This window comes from Chelonoidis abingdonii, chromosome 3 (assembly GCF_003597395.2).
Source record: "Chelonoidis abingdonii isolate Lonesome George chromosome 3, CheloAbing_2.0, whole genome shotgun sequence".
NCBI classification, from domain to species: Eukaryota; Metazoa; Chordata; order Testudines; family Testudinidae; genus Chelonoidis; species Chelonoidis abingdonii.
This window is the reverse complement of record NC_133771.1, coordinates 5,980,142-6,005,152: the sequence shown is the minus strand read 5'-3', so window position 1 is coordinate 6,005,152 and position 25,011 is coordinate 5,980,142. Positions and strand designations below refer to the sequence as shown.

At 52.3% G+C, this 25,011-nt stretch overlaps 1 protein-coding gene across 11 annotated transcripts in view; it reads left to right on the top strand.

Annotated features, from left to right (window-relative positions):
- EFR3B (EFR3 homolog B) overlaps window positions 1-25,011 on the top strand; it is a 155,817-nt gene that overhangs the window by 109,819 nt on the left and 20,987 nt on the right. For all 11 annotated transcript variants that reach the window (XM_075063572.1, XM_075063570.1, XM_032790544.2 and 8 more), the window contains 5 exons: window positions 5,824-5,973; window positions 8,968-9,102; window positions 10,831-10,909; window positions 15,942-16,077; window positions 19,363-19,521. In XM_075063572.1, coding sequence (XP_074919673.1) covers window positions 5,824-5,973; window positions 8,968-9,102; window positions 10,831-10,909; window positions 15,942-16,077; window positions 19,363-19,521 — 659 coding nt within the window. The remainder of the gene's footprint in view (window positions 1-5,823; window positions 5,974-8,967; window positions 9,103-10,830; window positions 10,910-15,941; window positions 16,078-19,362; window positions 19,522-25,011) is intronic.

The following is a 25,011-nucleotide window of genomic DNA, read 5'->3' as shown; positions in this document are numbered from 1 at the left end:
GATCTAGAGTCTGGGCCCATCTCTGTTTGCAGTGGGCTAAGTCCTGAGGTTCCCACTCTGTTTTTACTGATCGAAAGTCTTCACAGACTGCCGGCCCTCTTTACTTCTAGTGACCCAGTGGGGAGTTTGTCTGAGCCCAGGATTAGCGCCTACGTTTCTTGGGCTCCATGACTTGCTGGTCCACACACAGCTGCAGTATGGTCGCCGGACGGGCTTGCCGGTGACTTACCGGGGGGCTATTAAAGTTTATAATTGGGGGGGCTCTTACACCACTTCCAAACAGTTCATTGAGAAATGAATGCCTAGAAAATGTGGAGAAAATAGCAACTGCCCCGTAACCCTTACTCACAGGCTCACAATTTCCAATTGCATGGGGCCTCTTTTCCCCCTGACTTGGTTTCAGCCAACCCCTCCACCCATCTGCCTTGCCATGCTCTGGGATACTGGGAACTGTCCTCTGTATTTCGAGCAGTTCTGTCCATGTACTTCACACACTAGTTCCCTTGACACCTCCTGCATCTCTAATGCAAGTGGACGTTTCGTTTCTCCTGCAGCACAGCTGCTTATTATCCACTTTTTTAACACTGAGCAAAATACTTCTAGTCTTAGCCCTCGCACACCTGTTTCACCTGATGAAAGTCAACAAGCTACGTGGGGGCTCAGTCTGTGATCCAGCACCAGGTCCTCAGCTGTAAATCAATGGATCTCACAGATTTATTCCAGCGGAGGGTCTGATCCTTAGTGTTTATTGATAAGTGAGGTTACAGGGCCAAGTTCAGATCTGGGACAACTCCCCTGAAGTTATAATGTAACGGAACACTGCAGGGTTTTTCTCCCCTCAGGATTGCTGGGAATTCAAACCATGTCTTTAAACAATGCAGTCATTTTCCAGGGAAGAGATGCTATGTGGGGTGAACCATCCCTTAATGAGGGTACGTTTTTCTGGGTTATGTCCCTTTAACCACCTTGGGCCTTATATTTTCAATGGTGAGAGTGAGGATGCCCAGGCACTGCCTGCACAAGCATTGATAGCATGTCAGACACAGCTTCTCCAGTCTGGTCTGCTGGCCTTCTTCAGATTCCCTTGGGGCCTGGGGGGAGGTTAGTGTGTTTGCTTTAGGTCAGGGCTGCTGTATTTGGGGAAAGAGGCAAGCCGTAGGCAGGGCTGGCGCAACGCATTAGGCAACCCAGGCAGTTGCCTAGGGTGCTAACAGTTAGGCGGCTGCAACTGCGGCGACCGAACATCCGGCCGCCGTGGTTGTTGTCAGTATTTCAGGGGTGGGACCTTCCGCTGCCTCTGTCAGGGGCGCCATTTTGGGGGCGGGACCTTCCGCCGCCTAGGGCGCCAAAAAGGCCAGCGCTTCTGGCTGTAGGAGCCGAGAGGAATGAGAGCCATTTACACCAGATCCTCAGCTGGTGTAAATTGACATAGCTGCATTTACGTCAGTGAAGCGAAGCTGATTTCCACTAGCGGGGCTCTGGCTCAGAGGTCCTTGTGATCCCATCCAGCGGACACCGTGCATGTTTAGCAATCGCCCCTCTATGGAATGCAGGATTGGGACCTTCATAAACCGGCCCAGGCAGGGATCTTGTTGGCCAGTTTGTCCTGAAGGCACCTCTTATGGCCCAATTTAAATAATAAGCATCCCAGCGGAGCACCCAGTCTGATCTGGCAGGGGATTGTCAAAGGCAGAACAGGTGCCCAACTCTCATGGGAGCCTGATCCAATCTGGAGTATAGTTTGGTGACTGAGCAGAGTCTCTTTGGGCCAATTTGTTCTCTGCAGCTTATTTTCCCCTTACTGTGATGAGAGGGCATTTTATTTTCCCCTAGTAAGACAATGGTGCAGAAAACTCATTATTTCCCCCTGACCCGTAGAGCGCAAATGATTTTGGTTCAATTACGCCATGGATTGCAAGAGAACTATTCTGCGGCTCCTGCAATCCGGGGAGAAGTGCGCTGCGTTTTTTGGCGTTTTCGTTCTATTTCACAGCCCTCCTTTGGGAGTTGCCTCAGGGTCAGATAAGTGCGCTGGTCAGATCTCAAGTTCCATGAATTGGTTTCACAAAGTGTGTTGGGTTATTTTTATTTTTCTAGCTCTAGGAGACCACTGAGTATAGAGATTGCTGGTCTGAGTAAAGGGGCGGACTTGCCTTGTCATCACCGCTGAGTAGTTTGGGCTCTGTGCAGAGCGGGGGGATTTCTTAGTACAGAGAACATTTTTGTAGTCCGCTAGAATTGAACCTAGGACCTTCAGAATGGAAAGGACAGTGCTCACGCTAAAGGAGTACCTCTCTTAGGCCTGGTCTACACTACGCGTTTAAATCGATTTAAAGAGCATTAAATCGATTTAACGCTGTACCCGTCCACACTACAACGCCCTTTATATTGATATAAAGGGCTCTTTAAATCGATTTCTGTACTCCACCCCGATAAGAGGAGTAGCGGCTAAATTCGATATTAACAATTCGGAGTATAGGTTAGTGTGGATGGAAATGACGTTATCTGGCCTCGGCGGTATCCCACAGTTGCTACCACTTGCCGCTCTGGACAGCAATCTGAACTCGGATGCGCGGGCAGGTAAACAGGAAAAGCCCAGCGAACTTTTGAATTACCATTTCTGCTTGCCAGCGGGAGCTCTGTATCAGCACGGGTGGCGATGCAGTCTCAAATCCAAAAAGAGCCCTAGCATGCATGGACGGCGTTACGGGAGATACTAGACCTGTCGCTGTATGGGGAGACAAATCTGTTTGTATATCAGAGCTCCGTTACAGAAACAGAAATGCCAAAAGCATTGAAAAAATATCTCCAGGATACACCAGCGCTGCGTGACAAGCGTAACGGAAGCCAGAGACTCACAAATGCACGCTCATGGAGGGGGGAGTGGGTAACTGAGGACTCAGCTATCCCACGTCCCGCATCTCTGAAAAGTATTTGCATTCTTGGCTGAGCTTCCAATGTCTGAGGTTCAAACAAGTGTCTGCTTGGTTCAGGGAACAGCTTCTCAGTTTCTTTCCCCCCACCACCACATGAAGAAAAGGTGAAAGAAATCATTCTTGACTACTTTTTCAATGTCACCCTATGTGTACTGAATGCTGCGGTAGAACGCGATGCTACAGCAGTGAAGAGCAGTATCCGCTCTCTCTCCTCTCCCCTTGCCATGGTAGACGGTGCTATAGGACTGCCCACCATCCTCCGAGAACCCATGCCTGATAATTGCTCAATATCATGAGGGAATGATTCCTGGTTAACTCCAGTAGATATGGACATAGAAACAGCTAATAAGCAATCTTCATCATACAAGTTGGGGCTGAAAGCCCCCCCCCTTCCCTTTCAGTGTAAAGAAAAGATTCCTACTGCCTGGACTGTCATAGCCCCGGGAGGCTGCCTCCAAGTCCTGTTTCTTTCCTGCATTCTTTATAACTCAACACAAATGTGGGGGGACAACTGTCACGGTAGCCAGGAAGGTTGGGGTGAGGATGGGAAGCAACGGGTGGGTTGTTGCAGGGGCACCCCCTGTGAATACTGACACGGAGCAGCTGGCTCTCTGATACACTGGGTTCTTAATACATGCCTCTTATTCTAGGCAGGACAGACTCTATCTTTAGAACCATCAAGGGAGGGATTGACTCAGTCCCAAGTGAGTCAATCCCAATTTGCTTTTGCGTTGCGCCCCCTGGCAGATTTCAGCCAGCGGGCACTCATGATAGCAGCGACAGTACAAGAGAGGAGAGATAACCGTATCTTCATTGCCAGTTTTCTCCAGCAGTGACGTTACAGAACGACTGGTAACCATCTTGCTAATCATTTGCAAAAGCAAAGTGAATGCTGCTGTGTAGCGCTGGAGTATCGCCTCTTGTCCGCGGCATCCAGTACACATACAGTGCCGAGAAAAAAAAAAGGCCTGAACGGGGCTCCATGGTTGCCGTGGCTATGGCATCTGCCAGGGGAATTCCAGGGGAAAACGGTGCGAAAGGATTGTCAGCTATGTTTTCCCTGGAGGAAAGGAATGACTGACGACATTTACCCAGAACCCCCCGCGACAATTAAGATTCAACCCTGAATTCCAAGGGGCGGGGGAGACTGCGGGAACTATGGGATAGCTACGGAAGTGCTACCCACAATGCAACGCTTCAGAAATCGACGTTAGCCTCGGAGCATGGACGCACAATGCCGAATTACTGTGCCTAGTGTGGCCGCATGAAATCGAAATTATAATATCAGTTTTATAAAACCGATTTTAGCAAATTCGATTTTATCCCGTAGTGTAGACGTGGCCTTAGCTGATACAAAGCAGAAATCTCTTCTTGTGGGAGCCAGCCATTAGAGGGAGATGTGAATGATCATACACCTCTAGCTTGATATAAAGCGATCCGATCTAACATGGGTTCGTATACAAATTGCCGCCGGAGCCCTGCCCTCGCTCCCCCAGTATAACGCGGTTTCCCCCATAACTTGGTAAGGACTTTGGGCTCCCGAGGACTGCATTCTATCAGGGTAGAAGTGTATTATATTGGACCAGATCTTCAGTGGGTAGAAATCGGCATGCCACCATTAAAGTCCCTGAAGCAAAGCTGCTTTCCATTCGCTGCCCCATTGCCTGGTGGATTCTGCTGGGGGACACAGAGAAATAACACCACTTGCTTATTTGCTTCTAAGTCAAGATGGGCTTGAACCAAAATCCTGGCTCCAAACACCCTCAGGCTCCGAGGAAGATCAGATCTGGGTCTGAACTTCATGGCTGCCCTTTATCTTTGTATTGGGCTGAACCAAATCCCTAGATCCAACCCCCTCCCACATGCTGGGGAAATTTAGGTCTTGATCCAATTCTAAGCGCTGCAGCCTGGGCCTGTCTTTGCTTCTAAGCAGATTGACCACTTGGTGAAGTGAGAAATAATGGCACGAGTTCACCCCTTGGCCCTGGCTTGCTAAGCGCTACTGGTGCTCTGTCCCTCTCTGGCGCCTTTCACCTAAGGCTCTCGGAGCACTTTACAAACTTCAAGTTAGTCCTGACAGCAGCCCCTGGGAAAGACAGAATTAGTGTTATCTCTAGTTTAGAGACGGGGAAACCGAGGCACGGGGAAGTAAATTGACTTGCCATGATCACTGTGTGACACAGCTGCAGGGAGGAGCCAGAGCATGGACCACACCAGGCATACACTGTTCTAAGTAGAGCAGTTTGGAAAAGTGCCAACAAAACATTCTTTTCACTAGAATTTGCCAGTTTGTCAAACTTGGAAATATTTGTTGGAGATGGTTTGATTTGACGAAGTTCTGTGGGAACCCTGCTGGGTTTCCTGCCAGCCCGCCCCCTTGGTTCTTCAGTAGCCCGTCATCTGGGCTGATGGGAGCAAAGAGCCTAGAAGCTCCTTGGCTGTCTGGACTTCCAGGGGCTGCAGCTCGGGGCAGTCCACCAGGCAGACCGCCCTGGAGCTGGGGCTCTGTCCCCTTTTGCAGAGATTTTTTTGCTCTCAACCCAGATTTTGAAAACTCGAAATTCTCCACAAAAGGGAATGACCTCCCTCCAAACAGCTCGAGTTCGAGCTCCCAGAACTGAGAAAGGAAGCCCAGAGTCCTGACTCCCCGTCTTAACCACTCGATCACATTCCTCTTGCAGAGTGAGGAAGAGAACCCAGGCGTCCTGAATGGCCAGTCCTCTGCTTTCACCTTTGGACGACCATCTCTCCCCTAATGTGCCCATTGTCACACCCGAGGGGTGGGTAATCCTCAGCTGTTCAGTCACCACCTTCAGACGTTCTAATGAATGGGTAGCCCTGTTTCATCCATGTGGTGTTTGTCTTTTTTTTTAATCCTTTCCTTAAGGATCCGGATGTCTGGCATAAAAGGCCTGCAGGGGGTGGTGAGGAAGACGGTTAATGATGAACTCCAGGCGAACATCTGGGACCCGCAGCATATGGACAAAATCGTGCCTTCGCTGCTCTTCAACCTACAGCACGCAGAGGAGGCTGAGAGGTGGGAGTTTGCTTTTCCTTTCCTGGAAGGGGGTGCAGAGCTGTATATAGCGTTTCTGGCGCTGCTAGGGTCTGGGTAGCAGCAAACTCTTGTTCTGTTCCCTGAGTGGCGAGGAACGGTTTGAATTCCTGGACAGGGGTTCTAGCCTTGGCTCCCCAGATGGAGCTCAGGCTGCTGTCCTTGCTGGGTGAGAAATGAGTAAACCAGCCTTGGGAGGCTGTGTGGTTTCATTCACAGTGTACACGTTGAAGCAGATCCTCAGCTGGTACAAATCGATGTCAGTGGAGCTACACTGGTTTGCAGAGTTGAGGGCCTGACCCGTATTTCCTACTATTGTCACAAAAAAGGGAGTTAAACAGCAAAACCATCTTCCTCTGAGCTGCACCTCAACCCCCAGCAGGCTTTCTGTGCGCATCATAGATGCGTTAAAAATCCAGACATTTTGTTTCCATTGCAGGCGACCTTTAAGTAGAGCTGGGTGAACATTTTTTCTTTTGAGAAATGGTAAATTCAGTGAAACATCCATTTTCCAGGGGACCAAAACTGTTTGCAAATTTAGGTCGAATTTGGTGGAAAGAAAAAGAAGAAAATACATATTTTAAAAGACAAAAAATAATTCTAGCCATTTAGACATTAAATATTTTGATTTTTAACTTCGAAACAATGGTTTTGTTTTGAAATACAGCTAGATTTGACAACCCCCCTGAGAATGTTTTTATTTTTTTTGAAAACCTAACAATCAAACAAACAAACATCTCAAAATGAAACAAAACAAAAAACTCTCAGCTTGTTCTCTTCTCTTTTCTGTGGCATGTAAAACACTGCAGTCTCCTGGATTTGGGTGTCTACCACTGTCCTCTAGTGGTTGGCTCCCAGAAAGAATAAAGGAACCTTTCTGGGTATGCCTACAGTATGCATGGAATCCAGGTCTCGCTTCTGACCACACACAAATCAGTGTGACTCAGGTCAGCAAGCAGTGAGGACCCAGGCCCCTGCTAAGGGGGTGGGTCAGAGCCTAAGTCCTGCCGCGATAGATCCAAGCCCTCTCCTTTTGCAGCGTGGACACAGCTCAGGCTGCAGACCTGCGTTAAATGGTCAGCCCAGTGCAGGACGGATGCATTAGCAGGGCTGAGACACCTGGATCCAACAGTTGTAGTGCAGTGTGGACACTCAAGCCCGGGCTTGGAAACAGCAGGTCCCATGGACCCAGTATAGTGCTTCCATCAAAGGGGTTAGTGGAAGTGGTTGAGACCTGTGTATTTGGACAGGGGTTCTAGCCTTGGCTCCCCAGATGCACATGTTCAGTTTTTGTAATTATGGAGTCTGTGGCACGTGGACAGTTTCCTACAGGTACACACTGCAGACCAAGATCCATCTCCTGCCCTGTGGGCTGGGGGTCAGAGGCACAGAGCTGGCTGGGAGCAGTGAGCTGTGCACTTTGCTGCCTCCTTGCCCCTGATTCACTGTCTGGCTACCTACGTAGGGGTCTGTGCGGCGTCCGTCGCCATGGCACCCGAGTGCCAGATGTCTTTTTTCAAACACAATTCATATTTTAACTTTCTCTCCCCGCCCTGCCCCAGGGCGATGGCTGTTATTGTCGGGAAACTGAGGCAGATTAGTGTGTGTTTTCAAATTGTTCTCAGGGCGCTGGGGTCTCTCCTCACTCTGATCTGAGCTCCGCAGTCACAGGCCAATGGCTAAGGAAGCTCTGACCGCACTTGCCCTCGTGGTCCCGTCCATCCTTCGGTGGCACTAATAAGATATATTGGAATTGGAAAAGATACAGAAAAGGGCAACAAAAATGATTAGGGGTATGGAACCGCTTCTGTATGAGGAGAGATTAATAAGACTGAGACTTTTCAGTTTGGAAAAGAGACGGCTAATGGAGGATATGATAGAGGTCTATAAAATGATGGCTGGGATTGAGTAAGAGGATAGGTCCGTTCAATGGCTATTAGCCAGGATGGGCAGGGATGGTGTCCCTAGCCTCTGTTTGCCAGAAGCTGAGAATGAGCGATGGGATGGATCACTTGATGATTCCCTGTTCTATTCATTTCCTCTGAAGCACCTGGCATTGGCCACTGTCAGAAGACAGGATACTGGGCTAGATGGACCATTGGTCTGACCCAGTGTGGCCGCTCTTAGGTTCTTAAGCACATAGCTCTTGTGGGTGGTGATTTAGAAGCAATCAGTGCCAGCCACCATCACAGCCAAACAGCCCTTGCTGTTTGGGTTCATCAGGAGCTTGGATCTTTGATTCCAACGTGTTACACCCCACGGAGGGTATAAAGCACAAAGCATGTTGTTTTGGTGGGGAAGGGGAGAGTTGGAGCTCCCTCTACTGGCCCATTGTAGAATAAACTAGGCACCTCTTAAACTCTGACCCAAATTCGCTTTTTTACTTGGAACCCTAATTTGTGGGAAAAGAGGAATTTCCCACTGGCTGCCTCCATTCCATGGTACATCTGAGCCACGCTGCGCTGGTAAAGGTTAGGATCTACGCGGGTGGAGAGGGCCATGTGGGCGGGGTCCGATAGTCAGCACCCTTCTGTTTATAGATCAGCTCTCGTATCAAAGGAGCCCAGACTGTTGAACAGGTTCATTGCTCACAGGGGATCCCTTCACTGATCACTGAAGCACAGCAGCCCTGGAGCAGAGCACAGCAGAGCACAGCACTTCTATTCTGCGTGGTTCAGAGCCACACCTGGAAGAAGATGTGAGGAGCCACTAACGTAGCTGGAGTTTAGGGAGGCAGAATGACTCTCATTGTAGGCCCAGATTTCCTGTTCCTGAGGGCGGTGTTTATATTCCGGATGCCAGCATCCTTCGCAGCAGAGGAGTGGCAGCGCTGGGAGCGTGGTGTTGGAAAGAGAACGAGAGCGTCGCGCTGTGGGACGGGAGAATGAGTGGGTTAAAATCAGTCTCCTTGATTGCTGCTGTACTGAGTGGTTCTACGGATGAGGCTTAATCTCTCTCTCGCTCTCTCTCTCTCAGCCGCTCTCCATCTCCCCTGCAAGCAACTGAAAAGGAGAAAGAGAGTCCCACTGAGCTGGCAGAAAGGTGCCTGCGAGAGTTACTGGGGCGAGCAGCTTATGGTAACATTAAGAACGCCATCAAACCTGTTCTCATGTAAGTCACTTGATCAGGTGATTGTTCCTCCACCCTGCCCGCATGTCTCCTGTGCTGGGCCCTCTGGCTCTCTGGGTTCTCTTTTCCTCATCCCCTTTTGTCCCAGAGTGGGACCCTTTCGTATTATTGATCATAAGGAACAATAATGTTGCTGTGAATTAGTGAGGCTTGTTCTACACTACGGGGTTAGGTTGACATGAGGCAGCTTATGTTGACCTAACTATGTCAGTCTACACTACAGGGTCACCCCCGCCAATGTAAGTGCCCTGCTACACCGACATAATAACTCCAGCTCCAGGAGAGGTGAAGGGCTTATGTTGGTATGGTTGGGGCAAGGCAGTGTCTGTATAAACACTGTGTTCCTTACATAGGCTGTTGGCGGTCTTGTCAATGTCATGGCTCAGCTGGAGCTGTGAAACTGATGAAAAAGTTGGCTCCTGGCTCCCTAGCCGGGTTGCTGCTGGGTCTCTATTCCAAGCTGAGCTGCTACCCAGGATCCTGGCTTGGGCTGCTGCCAGGGCTCCCTGCTCCCTGCTGGGAACCTGCTGCTCCCTGGGTCCTGGCTCCCCACAAGGAGTACGGCAGCTGACCAGACCCCGGGCGCAGACCTCCTCACCAAAAGTGAGAAGCCCCGGGTGACTATACCCCAGCTCCTGGCAAGGAGCTACGCGGAGCTGAGAGCCCTGGCTCTCAGGCCCCCACAATGCCCCCCTTCAGTCGATGGAAGTGCTCCTGGTGAGGAGACGCACCACCGACAGAAGGAGGGTAAGGTGGACATCAGCCACCGCAGTAATTACTGCAGTAGCTGTAAGCTGGCCTAAGATAGGTCAGCTTAATATTGTAGGGTAGACATACCCCTAGTGTCTCTTTGTATGTAGTGGAATCATAAGAACATCAGAACAGCCAGACTGGGTCAGATCAATGGTCCATCTAGCCCGGTGTCCTGTCTTCTGATAGTGGCCAATGCCAGGTGCTTCAGAAGGAACGAACGGGACAGGTAATCATCAAGTGATCAGATTTACTCAACTGTGTGTCATAAACCTTAGACTGCTCATGGGTTCTGGAGAGTCTCCTTTAGCTCAAATGGCAGTGGGGCCTGCGTTTCCAGATCAAGAGGAGCCGAGTTCCATCTCTGCTGTGCTTCGAAGTCAGTGGCCGCACCTGGAACAGAATGACAGCTCTGATGTCCTGGGGGCTGTGGATTTATTCCAATACCTAGGGCATTGCACTTTCCAAGTGCTGTATACGTGTTAGGTAATGTCCTCCTCCCAACAACTACTTCCCCTGGTGGATTGGTAACTACTATCAGCCCCAGTCCAGTGAGGAGGGAAACCGAGGCACAGAAAAGTTGAACGATTTGCCCAGGGTTACAGAGGGACTGAATGGCAGAGCTGGGATAAAGACCGAGCAATTCCTTGGTCCCAGTCCCAGCCATATGGGGGCAAAGTCATTGAGCACAAGCTGTGGACTAACCCCTAAAAGTGAGCAACGCCTGAGCCAGGGAGGGAATTGGGGGGAAAAGGTAAGCAAATTAGCTCTTTACAGGGTTTGATCCTTAGATGGCAGTTTGCTCCCTGCTCTCACTGCTTCTGTGTCACCTGCCTCCCATGCTGTCTGTTTGCTGTTCTTTCTGAGCAAAGGGAAAAGATGCCTTTGCTTGTCCTACCAGCAAGCCTACAAGCCTCTGTAATTGCTAAACTCACTCTTCTCTCTTCTCTCTCCCTGAAGCCATCTAGACAACCACTCGCTCTGGGAGCCAAAGACGTTTGCTATTCGCTGCTTTAAGATCATCATGTACTCCATTCAGGTGAGCCGCTGGAGAGATGGCGGTTTGTGTCACTTCAGTACTGTAATGAATTGTGAGTGTGTGCCCTGGTGCTCTCTGCTAGAAGGAATCCGAACTGCACCACTTGTGTGTCAGTGGTCCCGTGCTGCTAACTGTGGTGAAGACCTGTGCTTTTGGAGGAGAAGGATCTGGCTTCTGTCCCTGTTGTCACTGTGAAAGTCTGAGTAACCACTGTATGCAGTCTCTGGTAGCAGTGGACAGATTTGTTGCACTCTATATAAAACAGTGTAGGTAATTCCCTGGAACGAATCTGTATGTATCAACACAGAAACTTGCTGTCAGATGGTACTTTGCAAATTACATCAGCCTATAAATACTGATACCTTGCCCTTATGTAGCACTGCAAAGATGGGGAGGCTTGTTACCGCCATGCTACAGATGGGGAAATTGAGGCATGGAGGGTAAGTGACTTGCCCAAGGCCATACGCTGAGGATTAGCAGCCAGAACTCCTGAGTCCCAGTCCTGTGCTCTAGCCGCTAGAACATACTACTTTCGTGATTTACCTGTGGCACTAGTGACCGATCCTAAACCCGTTAGTCAGAGAGTTTGCCTGAGTCGGGATTGTAGGATCCGGGAGTATGTTGAATCCTTGTCCTGTTGTTGCTGCCTTTGTCTTTCCCTTCCCTCATTCATTAGACATGTTTGCAGCCTGGTGCGGTAAGTAATGAGAGTCCCTCGCTGTGCTGTGTCAGGATCCTGCCCTGCATGCCGGAGAAGGACTGAGACGGGCCTATCATGAGGCTGGAGCTCCCAGGAGGAATTCAGGCAGAATGTGTCCCCGAGAATTCCTGTCTTACACAGCCTGGGCTTTGCAGATATAACAAGCAGCGATGCTTTAGGCCAGGGGTCCCATCCACCATAGCTATATCAGGGGAGGTGTTACCTAGGCAGAGGTCAATTACCTGCCTTGGAATTTGGCCAGGGCTAACAACCCTCTTCTGCAAATCAATAAAACACCGCTCTAAAGGACCGTGTGCATGGGGGAACCAGAATACAGCTTGTCTCTCTCTCGACAGCCGTTCTTTCCCTGTTAGTGCAAAGCAACCTCCCACTGACTTAGCTGGCATGGCAGTAGGGTGGAAAACCTCATCATGGGAGCCATTGAAAGCTACCCATTTCCAGCTTGCTGTCGTTCCATCAGTGCACGCTGCCTGCCTCTGCAGAAAGAGAAAGGAGCCGCCCGCGGCTAAGCACAAACTGTGCAGACAGGAGAAACCATACAGGCCAAATGCTGTGCTCAGCCACTCCCACGGAGCCCCAGTGGCTTAGCAAGATGTTGCATGGAGGTGAGTGAGGGGAGAATTTGACCCTCGTGTGTAGGATATGGAAAGATACTGGAACAAATTGTGAAATAATCAGTTTGTTGGCCCTGGAGGAGAATAGGGTTAGCCCAGAGGTGGCCAACCTGAGCCTGCGAAGGAGCCAGAATTTACCAATATACATTGCCAAAGAGCCACAGTAATATGGCAGCAGCCCCTGCCCGATCAGCTCCCTCCCCCCCGCTTCCAGCACCTCTTGCCCACCAGCAGCCCCACCGATCAGCACCTCCTCACACCTCCCCATCAGCTGTTTCGTGGCGTTCAGGAGGCTCTGGAGGGGAGCGCACGGCAAGCTGAGGGGAGGGGGCAGGAAGGGGTGAAGTGGGGGCATTGCCTGTGGAAAACCTAGGGGCTGAGCAGTGAGTCCCCCCAGCTCCCCGGCACATTGGAAAATTGGTGCCTGTAGCTCCAGCCCCGGAGTCGGTGCCTATACAAGGAGCCGCATATTAACTTCTGAAGAGCCGCATGTGGCTCCGGAGCCCCAGGTTGGCCACCCCCGGGTTAGCAGGAATAGCCAGCGTGGCTTTGTCAGGAACAAATCATGGCAAACCAACTGAATTTCCTTCTTTGGCAGGGTCACTGGCCTAGGGGCTGGGGGAAGCTTTAGATGTGAGACCTTGATTTCAGTGAGGCTTTTGACACAGTCCCATGTGACAGTCCCAGTAAACTAGGGAAGTGTGGGTTTGATGAAGTTACTGTAAGGTGGATTCACAACTGCTTGAAAGACCCTCCTCAAACAGTAGTTGTCACGGGCTTGCTATCAGCCTGGGAAGGTGTATCCAGTATGGCCCTCTGGGGTGTGTCCCGGGTCCAGGGCTGCTCAGTGTTTTGGAGAACGGAAAGGAGAATTCACATGACGCCACGCTGGGAGGGGTTGCCAGCACTTTGGCGGACAGGATTCGAATTCAAAACCACCTTGACAAATTGGAGAGTTGGTCTGAAATTCAGTAAAGACAAGCGCAACGTACTTCACTTAGGAAGGAACTATCAGAAGCCCAACTGCTTTTGCGGGTTGTACAGCTGAGAAGGATCTGGGGATTGTAATGGGTCACAAACTGAATATGAGCCAACAGTGTGCTGCAGTTGCGAAAAAGACTAATATCATCCTGTCTCGTATGTGAGACACAGGCGGTAATTGTCCCGCTCTGCTTGGTGCTGCTGGAGTAGGAGCACGGTGTCCAGTTCTGGGAGCCACCGGTTAGGAAAGATGTGGACAAATTCAGGAGCGTTCAGAGGAGGGAACAAAAATGATCAAAGGACCGATGAGGAACGGTTGAAAAAACTGGGCACGTTTACTCTTGAGAAAAGAAGCCTGTCGGGACCTTATAACAGTCTTCAAATATGTTAAGGGCTGTTAGGGGGAGGAGGAGGATCAATTGTTCTTCATGTCCACAGAGAGTTATCTGCAGCAAGGGAGAGCCAGGTTAGATATTCAGTGAAAACCTTCTGAGGGGAGTTAAGCTCTGGACCAGGCTTCCAAGGGCGGTTGTGGAATCCTCGTCACTGGAGGTTTTAACAGGTTGGCCAAACCCCTGTCCGGGGTGGTCCAGGTTTACTTAGTTCTGCCCCAGTGCAGGGGGCTGGACTCGATGACTTTCTGAGATCCCTTCCAGCCCGACATTTCTATGACTCTGGGCTTTATCTTTTCCCTTTTCTTGCTCTGAAGCCAGCCCCTCTAAAGTGACGCTGTTAGGATCACAGAATATCAGGGTTGGAAGAGACCTCAGGAGGTCATGAGTTGGGATTGAGGTTGGATTGAGCTAGGCCCCAGATTTAGGTTTTGTTAGGATTTCTAGAACCCTGTTTTCTAAGGTCATTAGAAATCTTTCCATGATCTTTGTTTGAATCCTAATGAAAATATATTTCTCTCTGGATTGTCGTCTCCCTTCCCTTCTTAGTCGTCACCTAGCCCATTTACTTTTCATCCAGCGCATAGGTTATTTAACCTTTTCCCCACTCTGCGCAGCCGGGCGAACGGAGAGGAAGGACAGCTTGGTGCTTAGGGCACTAGCTGCAGAGACCAGGTTTCAATTCCCAGCTCAGCCGCTGGCTTCCTGTGGGACCATGTACAAGTCACTTAGCCTCCCCGTGCTTCAGTTTCCCATCTGTACAATGGCGACCGTAGCACTGCCCTGCCTCACAGTGATGATGTCAGGATAAATCTATTAAGTACTACAGGGTTAGGATACACAATCAATACGTTCTCCCTTCATGAACACCCGGGATTAATCACTTTTTGGACCAACTCCTGTTGGTGAGAGAGACAAACTTTCGAGCCACACAGAGCTCTTCTTTGGGTCTGAGAGAGATACTCCGAGTGTCACAGCGAAATACAAGGTCAAACAGATAGTTTAGCACAGGTAGTAAGCACATATTGTGAAGGACCAATGCTGAGCTATTGAACCTTGTAGTTAGCTGTGACGCTCTCAGTACCTCTCCCAGAGCTGAACAAGAGCTTCGTGAGGCTCCAAAGTTTTTCTCTCACCAACAGAAGTTGGTCCACTAAAAGATATGACCTCCCCCACCTCATCTCTTGAATACAGAATCATAGACTATCAGGGTTGGAAGGGACCTCAGGAGGTATCTAGTCCAACCCCCTGCTCAAAGCAGGACCAACCTGAACTAAATTATCCCAGCCAAGACTTTTGTCAAGCTTGACCTTAAAAACCTCTAAGGAAGGAGATTCCACCACCTCCCTAGGTAACCCATTCCAGGGACGTACCCAATTACAACCACCCCGCATACAGGATTAATCACGACAGTGGCTTTTATACATATGTAAACCCTGTAAATCATTTCCCCTATATGAACATCTCCCGACTGAAGTTCCGTGCACTAGACTTTCATAAGTATGTTTCCATTCTGCATGTCCATTTCTATTTGGTAGCTTGAAAAGTCATCCCGTGTATTCCTGGGTCAGTGAAGCTTGTTCTCTACACAGTATATTTCCCTGCGCCTCTTTCCATAAATACACAGGTGCAGTCTGTGTGAGCACATCAGCTTCTGGCTGGCCCAGCCTCTTACTTGCCCCTCGTTAAGGATGGTGCCCTTTCGATCAAGTGGCAGAGACTAGTGCTTCTGGTGCTGAAGGTCCCTGATTCTGTCCTCCCAGGTGACCTGCCTGCATGTCTGTGGCCGTGCTAATGCGTGCATGGAATGATCCGTTGAGCTCGAGGTAGTGGGTGCCGTTAGGAGTGACATGTTTATCACTCACTGGTGTTCGTTGATCTCGGCGCCTGCGGGATTGGCCACAGAACTCTTCCCCGACTCCCCTTCCTGCTGCCCTCTCCCTGGCGTCAGTGGGATTACACAGGCAGCAGGCGGGCACAGAATTTGGCCTGGTCTGGAAGATTCCACAAACGCAGGTCAATAGTTCAGTGCTGTGTGTGTCCGTATTTCATGACAACCATTGCGCGGTCAGGAAAGGTTCTGTGCAGAAGTGACCCCGTTCCCTGTGTGCTCCGCTGCCTTCCTTGCTGTTGCCTTTGTAGAGGTGGCACTGCTATTGGAAGGCTGGATTCTGCCCTCACGCAGGTGTCACCCGCCAGGTGCTGACTGCCAGGCCTTCCTTTCTTGCGGTGATGTCCAAGGCAGGAATTACCCCCAGACTGCTACGGTCGGCCTGGCTCAGCAGCCGTCTATCGGCACGGCTCACTCTCTGCTTTCCTTCCAGCCTCAGCATTCCCACTTGGTGATCCAGCAGCTCCTGGGACACCTGGATGCCAACAGCAAAAGCGCGGCCACGGTGCGGGCTGGGATCGTGGAGGTCCTGTCGGAGGCAGCTGTCATCGCGGCCTCAGGATCAGTGGGTAAGGAAGGGATCCAGTCCAGTGAGCCTCCCATCGTGTCTGGACGGTGCTTCCATAGCTTTCCCCTTCCTTCCAGCGCCTGAGCCTACTTCTGCCTCTCCGGGCTGGAGTGATTCCCTGCAGGCTGGGGCCCACAGCAGTAATAGATCCTAGAGGCACGGTGAGAGCTTGGTTCTCAGGAGCCGGAAATGGCAGCCCCGGAGCCGTAGTGAAAGCTTAGCCCAGTGCAGGCCTCTGCACTTTAGTATCTGGAAGCATTTTGGTCAGTTTCCTTTTGAGACCCATTAGACGGGCTGGGGCATTGCAGAGATGCCAGCTGGGGATAAAACCCCTATGCAGCTGGGATGGAAATGAGGCAGGTAGACAGACTCAGGACGAATGGATTGTTGGTGCTGGCAGTGCTTTGTCATCAGGGCATGTGACAGCCTGGCTCGTTGCTTCCCTTTGCACTGCCAGCAGCTGGCACCGGGGGCACCAGGTCAGATAGCAGGAAGTGTCCGAGCTTCAGGGGGAGAATGGTTTGGTTTGATTTTGGTTTGTTCTGACTCCCGGCTGGAAAGATCTGAGAGCGGCCAGTGGTGTGTTTGGAGAGGCGGACTCCCGAGCAAGGCTTTTACACCCAAGGTCTACCCCTGCTGCCACCCCAGGCAGCAGCCGCACTCCATTGACCTGGCTGGGCCGAGGGGGGTGCCCCTAATGTTGCCTGAGCCCACCTGGCCTTATGCGCTGGTGGACTGGCTGGTTATCCGGGGTGAGCTGAGCACATGCAGACTGGGGTTATGGGCTTTACAGGAGAGCTGCTGGCATTTGGATCGTGCAGCCGCCTGTGGATTCCTTTGTACTCAGTGCTCCTGCTTCGAGCGGTAGAATCGCAGAATCCTGGGGGGGGGAGGCGGTGTTCCTCCTGCTTAGCACTGGGGGGCAGAGACCCAGGAGTCCTGTACTCCATACCCTTTGCACTCCTGGCCTCCTGACACACAGCGGGACAAAAACGCAGATGAATTAGTTCTGTCTATCAGACTCTTTTAAATCCTTGATTCCATGGGGCTGTGGGTTTCCCACCTCTGAGCTTCTGTGTCTCAAGCCCAGCAGGCAAGTGAGTGTCATCTAGTGTCTGTTGCAGGGGACTGGGAGTTGAACTCCTAGGTTCAGTTCCTGGCTCTGGCACTGTCCCACTGTGCGGCCTCAGGTAGGTTTCTTAACCAGTCTGGCCCGTTTCCCCATTTGCAAAAAGCTACTAAGGAGACAGGGTCAGTAGAACAAGGAGATGAGGAGGCAGGTTGTTAGAGAAGCAGGTTCACATCATCAGGATTTTACTGGGCTTTGCTTTTGCACACATTTCCTGCCCCCACCCCTTCTTTTCTGCATCTTTCTTTCTTGTATTTACATTCCTTAAAAGTATGTGGTCACATGTATTCTGGCCAGAGGTGCACCAGAAACACACAGACCCTTGGAGAAACCAGGTAGTTGTTACTGGCATTACAGGAGCACATCCGGATCTTTGTGCTAGGCGCTTCACCAGCATGCAATGAGAGATGGTCTCAGCCCCAAAGAGCTGGTAATTGAAATAGACGAGAGAGAGGATGGGAGGGGAAACTGAGGCACAGAGCAGTGACATGGGTTGCCCAAGATGACACAGCAGGTAGAGGGCCAAGCTGGGAATGGAGTGTAGGTGTCCTGAGTCCCAGCATGCTCTGCACCTCGAAGACTGGACAACTCTGTGCGCCTGAGTGCATCTCCATAGCAGAATAGCCAGGTTCTCTTTCATAGGCAGCATAGTTGGAGTTGTGTTGGTCCCAGGATATTAGAGAGACAGTGACCTGTAGAAGAGCTCGGGGTGGCTCAAAAGCTTGTCTCTCCCCAGCAAAAGTTGGTCCAATAAAAGTTGTGGCCAAACTCTGTGTTGAGTTGGGTTTAACAAGGGCTTTACTGCAGATTGCTAACAAATCGATAGCATCATTTGGTCCTGTCTGCACTGGCAAACCCCAGGCTGTGCTCTCGGAAAGGATCCTTGGATTTGGGATCTTTGCTAGTGTAGAAGTGTGAGGCTCACTGTTAGAGAGCTTATTCCTTCACTTTCACCCTTCCCTGGTCCCTGTCGCATGAACGGAGAGCAACACTATCCGAAGTCCAAAGGTGCAAAGAATTTGATGTTTATTGGGGTGAACTTCCAGCAAGCTTAAATTCAAGTTCCTTTTCCTTATTTTCGAATTCCAACTTACTTCCTGTTTGCCCCTAATTTATATAGTAATATTTTCAGCTATACCTTAACCAATCATTCTACTAAAATTTACCTAACCAATCCTAACATATTTAACATGTTAGCTAACAATATATCCCACCACCTTCAGTAGTTTACACCGTAAGCAAAATTAATTATACAGCAGACAGAAACAATCACAGAACCAGACAGAGACCATGGAAATAAACATACAAAATGATACAGAAGTGAGGATTTCACAACTACATCTATACAGAGGTAAGGGTTCTCCAGCTGTGTCTATTGATAAGTGAGTTCTTGCCAGACAGGATGCAATCAAACTAAGTTTCCTTTTACATCTTCTAGGCTCTTCCCTTTTTCTGGAGGTGACAGATCGAATCGCCATCCTAACAGTCCCAGATTGTCTTATTTTAATATAACTAGTTTGGAATGTGAGGATGTGACCATACGTTTCCCAGTTTATGGCTGCTAAAGAACCAGGCCTCAGACTGTCACAGTAAGAGAAGGCCACTACACAGACAGTGATTTTTGATTCTTTCTTTTATACCTCTGTAACTAGCTAAGTGATAAGAATACACCTAAAATCTTAAAGTATAGGCCTTTGCAGACAGGCCTGAATACCTATATCCTAACATTCACACTGGTGGGAGGGTGGAGAGTTGAGTTGTGGCGCTCTCCACAGTGGCCTGGTGTCTCTGCTGGGGGTATGAAGAGCAGGGGCCATAAGCCTGGGATGTCCTCTTCTTTGTCAGGTTACATCCTAGTGTGGCCAGCCCCCTCTCGCTTACAGTGGGGCTGCATGGCCCAATAGGAGTAGCAGGGATGGCTGAATGGGAGCAATGTGGTGTAGTGGTTAGACCACTGGCCTGGGTCTCAGGAGATGTTGGTTCAATTCCTGGCTTGGCCCTTGGCCTGTTGGGTGACTTTGGGCAAGTCTCTTCCCCTCTTTTTGCCTCAGTTTCCCTATCTGTAAATTGGGGCTAATGATACTGACATTTAAGCACTCTAAGAGCTAGGTGGTGGTCTTGATTAATGGCTCTGCCTGCCCTCTCTGCTCTTCTCAGGACCGACTGTGCTGGAAGTGTTCAACACCCTGCTGAGGCAGCTCCGGCTGAGCATCGACTATGAGCTGACGGGCAGCTATGACTGTGCCATCGTCAGTACCAAGATCATCAAGGAGCATGAAGAGAGGATGTTCCAAGAGGCCGTTATCAAGACCACAGGTATGCAGGTCACGTGCTGGGAGGGCATCGCGTCCTCCATTGGCCGGAGGAGCCTGCTCTGCTAACAAGGATGTGTTCGGATAAGGGTGTAGTCATTTGCTGTTGCTGTCGGTCGGGTTGGACAAGGGTGATCTGATACCCATAAAACAAGAAATGATCCAAATCACATGTCATGCTGAGGAGCAAAATCAGCTAGCTAAGCAGGAGCCGGCCCTACAGGTGGGTTCTAGTTACAGGGCAGGTCAGTCGGGATCTAACTGGCTGATGTTCTCACATACTGAGTCAGATTCTTTCTAACACTAGGGAACGCCAGGAAAATGTAAGTCCAGCCTGACTTGTGAGTCAGCATCGAAGCCCACAGACTGGGCTTGGGGTCAGGCCTCCAGACAAAGGGGGAAGTGCAGCAGTGGTGTTGGGGAAAGTGACATCTGAGCCCTATAACTGAATGATCAGTACAAGCAGCGATGGCTGGAACCAGATCCCAGTCGAGTTCTTTTAAAGCAGCTTGGTTCTTCTTCGAGTGCTTGCTCATATTCATTCCAAGTAGGTGTGCGCGCGCCGCATGCACGTTCGTCGGAAGAATTTTCCCCTAGCAACACCCGGCGGGTCGGCAGGCGCCCCCTGGCGTGGCGCCTTTGCGGCACCGTATATATGCCCCTGCCGACCCGGCCGCTCCTCAGTTCCTTCTTACCGCCCGTGTCGGTCGTTGGAACGTGGAGTGCGGCTTAGCTGACCTCCACATCCCTAGCGTTTCACCCGTTCTACATAGTTCTTAGTTAGTTAGTGTTGTTTGGTAGTTGTTAATAGTTAATAGTTATAAGTATAGTTGTTAAACGTAGTTGTATATAGTTAGTGGGCTGAGGTATACTCCTCCTCGCCCGCTCCGGGACCCAGGCTCATGCCCGGCTCTCCCGGCTTCAAGCAGTGCTCGGCCTGTCGTCGGCCGATGCCAACGGGAGACCCCCACGATCGTTGCCTCAAGTGCCTGGGGGAATCCCATCTGACGGAGAAGTGCCGCATCTGCAAGTCCTTCAAACCGCGGACAAAAAAGGAGCGGGACTCCCGTTTAAAGCAGCTCCTTATGGAGGCCGCCCTGACTCCGGCAGTTCCGGCACCGACCGCACCGGCACCGAAACCACCGTCTTCGGCACCGGGGACGAGCGGTACCGCCACAGCACCGCGGCACCATAAGTCCTCGTCTGAGCAGCCAGCCCGGCGGCGCTCGCTTTCACCTCGGCCGAAGAAGGCGAAGGCTCCTGCGGTCGCGCCTCCGGAACCGCAGTCCGAGCCAGGAAAGCCGTGCCGGCACGCACCACTATCTGCCCCGGCACCGGTGCTTCCCGTACCGTCGACTCCGGCCCGGCAAGGGCCGTCGAGTCCGGTGCTTGATAGCTCCCCGGCACGTGCCGTGGTCGAGCTCACGATCCCGACTACGCCAGAAACCTTCACGACGGCGCGGGACCTGATAGCGCTCACTGAGCCTTCCCTGCCTCAGCCCCCGGCACCGCCGGTGCGGGCGCTTCCCTCTATGGGAAAGCCAGCGATGCTCCAACCTCCATCTCTGGGAGCACCGGATAGGCGCCGGTCCCGATCGAGATCTCGGCACCGATCCCGCTCACGCCATGGTTCGCCATCCCGACGCCGCTCGCAGTCCCGGCACCGATCCTACTCTCGGCGCCGGTCGTACTCGCGGCACCGGTCCAGGTCCCGATCTACAGACCGACGCTCAGCACGTCGCTCTGGCTCTCGGCACCGCTTCCGACGAAGTCCATCATACCATCGGCGCACCCGATCCCGGTCGACCTCCCGGCACCGCGCTGGTCGTAGGTCCCGGTCCCGATCTCGGCACCGGTTCGACTCTCGGCACCGTTCCCCGGCACCGACCGTCACTCGGCACCAGTCCTACGGGTTGTCTGCCCCGCCTTGGCCTTCCAGACACCCTTCCGGCTCCTCGCGACCAGACAGCGTGCTCTATGGGGATGTGGGCCAAGATCCGGACCAGCCCCAGCAGTGGTCCTTCTGGACGCCTTGGGCGTACCATCAAGCCCAAGGCGATCCTTTCCCGCCGGCGAGATCTGCTGGTGCAGCTCGAGTGCCAGAGGCCACCATCAGCGTTCCTCCTCCGGCAACCGATGTTGCCGAGTCACAGGACCCAGAGGCACCCCTCGAACCGAGCCATGCTCTGGATCAACAACCTGCAGGGGAGCCCCCGGTCCCCGGTCTTTCCTCCTCCTCCTCCCCAGATGAGGCAGTGGCGGGCACTTCGACCTCTGGCCCGCCCCCTATTGACCTTCGCGCTCATCAAGATTTGCTCCGCAGAGTGGCTTTGAGCATTAATCTACAAGCGGAGGAGGTGCCGGAAGTTGAGGATCCTGTAGTGGACATTCTCTCATCCGATGCACCAACGAGGGTCGCCTTGCCCTTCATACGAACTATTCAGGCCAAAGCGGAGTCTATTTGGCAGGCCCCAGCATCGATCCCTCCGACGGCCAGAGGCGTGGAGAGAAAGTACATGGTACCCTCCAAGGGGTACGACTACCTGTACACCCATCCTCCTCCATGCTCTCTGGTCGTCCAATCCGTGAATGAGAGGGAGCGTCATGGCCAACCAGCCCCCGCCCCAAAATCGCGTGAGGCTAAACGTATGGACCTGCTGGGCCGTAAGATTTACTCCGCTGGGGGTCTCCAGTTACGTGTCGCAAACCAACAAGCGCTGCTAGGCAGATATGATTTTAATACCTGGCAGACCATGGACAAGTTTACTGAACTGGTCCCGGTAGACTCCCGCCCTGAGTTCAAAAGTCTCGTGGAAGAGGGCAAGAAGATCTCAAGGACAGCCTTACAGGCTGCGCTCGACGCCGCAGACTCAGCAGCTAGAACCATCGCGTCGGGCGTTCCCATGAGACGGATTTCCTGGTTGCAAGTGTCCGGCTTACCTCCGGAGCTGCAGCATACCATACAAGACCTCCCTTTTGAAGGGCAGGGCCTCTTCTCAGAGAAGACGGACCCAAGGCTGCAAAGCCTTAAAGATAACCGCATAATAATGCGCTCCCTGGGCATGCACACACCGCAGACCCAGCGGAGGTCCTTTCGACAGCAACCTCAGCGCCCTTATCCCCCACCACGCCCCCGCCAAGACTTCAACAGACGGCGGGGACGGGTGAACCGACGACGCCAGTCCGGTTCCCAAGGGGGGCAAAACAACGGTACCGCCAAACCACCGGCGGGACCGAAGCAAAACTTTTGAAGGTGCGCCAGAGAGCAGAGCACCAGTCCCTTCCCGGACTCCTCTTCTTTTTTCCAACCGCCTTTCTCCCTTCCTCCCGGCGTGGACCCGGATAACTTCAGACCAATGGGTCTTGCGCACGGTGGAGTTTGGTTACCATCTCCAGTTTATTTCGCCTCCACCCTCCCACCCACCCTCCCCGTCCCTCTTCAGGGACCCCTCTCACGAGCACCTCCTCTGGCAGGAGGTCCTCACGCTTCTCGAACTCGGAGCGATAGAAGAGGTGCCTCACGACCTCAGAGGCCGAGGGTTTTACTCCCGCTATTTTTTAATCCCCAAGTCGAAAGGAGGTCTCCGTCCCATCCTAGACCTCCGCGGACTCAACGCCTTCGTAAGGAAGTTACGATTCCGCATGGTATCCTTGGGGTCCATCATCCCTTCCTTGGATCCGGGAGACTGGTTCGCTGCTCTCGACATGAAGGACGCGTACTTTCATGTTTCGATCTACCCGCCTCACAGACGCTTTCTCCGCTTTCTGGTGCGGGACCGGCACTTTCAATTCACGGTCCTACCATTTGGCCTGTCCTCTGCCCCACGTGTCTTCACGAAATGTATGGCAGTAGTGGCCGCTTGCCTCCGTCGCCAGGGGATATGTGTCTTCCCTTACCTGGACGACTGGCTGGTTCGCGCGTCCTCCCAGGCTCAGGTCGCCGCGCACATGACAATCATCAGGGACCTGTTCGAATCTCTAGGGCTCCTGATAAATTTCGACAAGTCCATCCTCGTACCATCCCAGAGGATAGAATTCATCGGGGCCGTCTTGGACTCTATGGTCGCGACAGCCTCACTTCCACCCAGCCGTTTCCAGGCACTACTCACTATCATAGACAGCCTGCTAGCCTTCCGCACGACCTCGGCCAGGGTCTGTCTCAGCCTCTTAGGCCACATGGCGGCGTGTACTTTTGTAACCAAGTATGCCAAACTCCGCCTGCGCCCACTGCAGATATGGTTAGCTTCGGTTTACCGTCCACGCAGGGACAGCATGGACATCGTTGTCACACTCACAGAAAGCGTCCTACACTCCCTCCGATGGTGGCGAAATCCCGCCCTGGTGTGTGCGGGGTTACCGTTTCACCCCAGACAGCCGTCCATTTCCTTAACAACGGACGCATCCTCTCTGGGCTGGGGAGCTCACATGGGGTCTCGTCGAACACAGGGCCTCTGGTCCTCTCGGGAGCTGTCGCTGCACATAAACATCAGGGAGCTGAGGGCCGTCCGCCTCGCCTGCCAGGCTTTTCTTCCTCACCTGCGAGGCCGTTCTGTCTTAGTGCTCACGGACAACACCACCGCGATGCACTATATAAACAAGCAGGGGGGGACGCGCTCTCTCCCTCTTTGTCAGGAGGCGATAACGCTGTGGGAAGTTTGTGTAACCCACGGCATCGATCTGGAAGCCTCTTTTCTTCCAGGAGTCCAGAACGTGTTGGCAGACCGGCTCAGCAGGTCCTTTCTAGCCCACGAGTGGTCTCTTCGTCCGGACATAGTCCATTCTCTTTTCCGGCGGTGGGGATTTCCCCGAATCGACCTCTTCGCGTCCCGCACCAACCGGAAGTGCCCCCTGTTCTGCTCCTTCCGCGGTCTCGACCGCGGCTCTCTGTCGGACGCGTTCCTCCTACCTTGGTCGACCCACCTCCTCTATGCCTTCCCGCCGTTCCCCTTGGTGCACAAAGTCCTCGTAAAGCTACGCAGGGACAAGGCCCGACTAATTCTCATCGCCCCAGCGTGGCCTCGCCAACACTGGTACCCCACGCTGTTGGACCTGTCCATAGCCAGTCCGGTTCCCCTGCCGGTCCATCCGGACTTGATATCACAAGACCACGGCAGGCTTCTCCACCCCGACCTCCGGTCCCTCCACCTGACTGCGTGGCTCCTGGCTGGCTGAGCTCTGCAGAGCTGTGCTGTTCCACCCCAGTGCAGCAAGTGCTCTTGGGAAGTAGGAAACCTGCAACCAGGGCTACCTACCTGGCAAAATGGAAGAGGTTTTCCTGCTGGTGTCAATCACGAGGACTGTCACCAGCTCAGGTTCCCATCCAAGTGCTACTGGAATATCTATGGCACCTTAAACAACAAGGCCTCGCGCTCTCATCCCTCCGCGTCCACCTAGCGGCCATTTCCTCCTTCCATCCAGGAGAAGGCTCTTCCTCCGCCTTCTCTCACCCTATGGTCTCGAGGTTCCTCAAGGGCCTGGAGCGCCTGTATCCCCA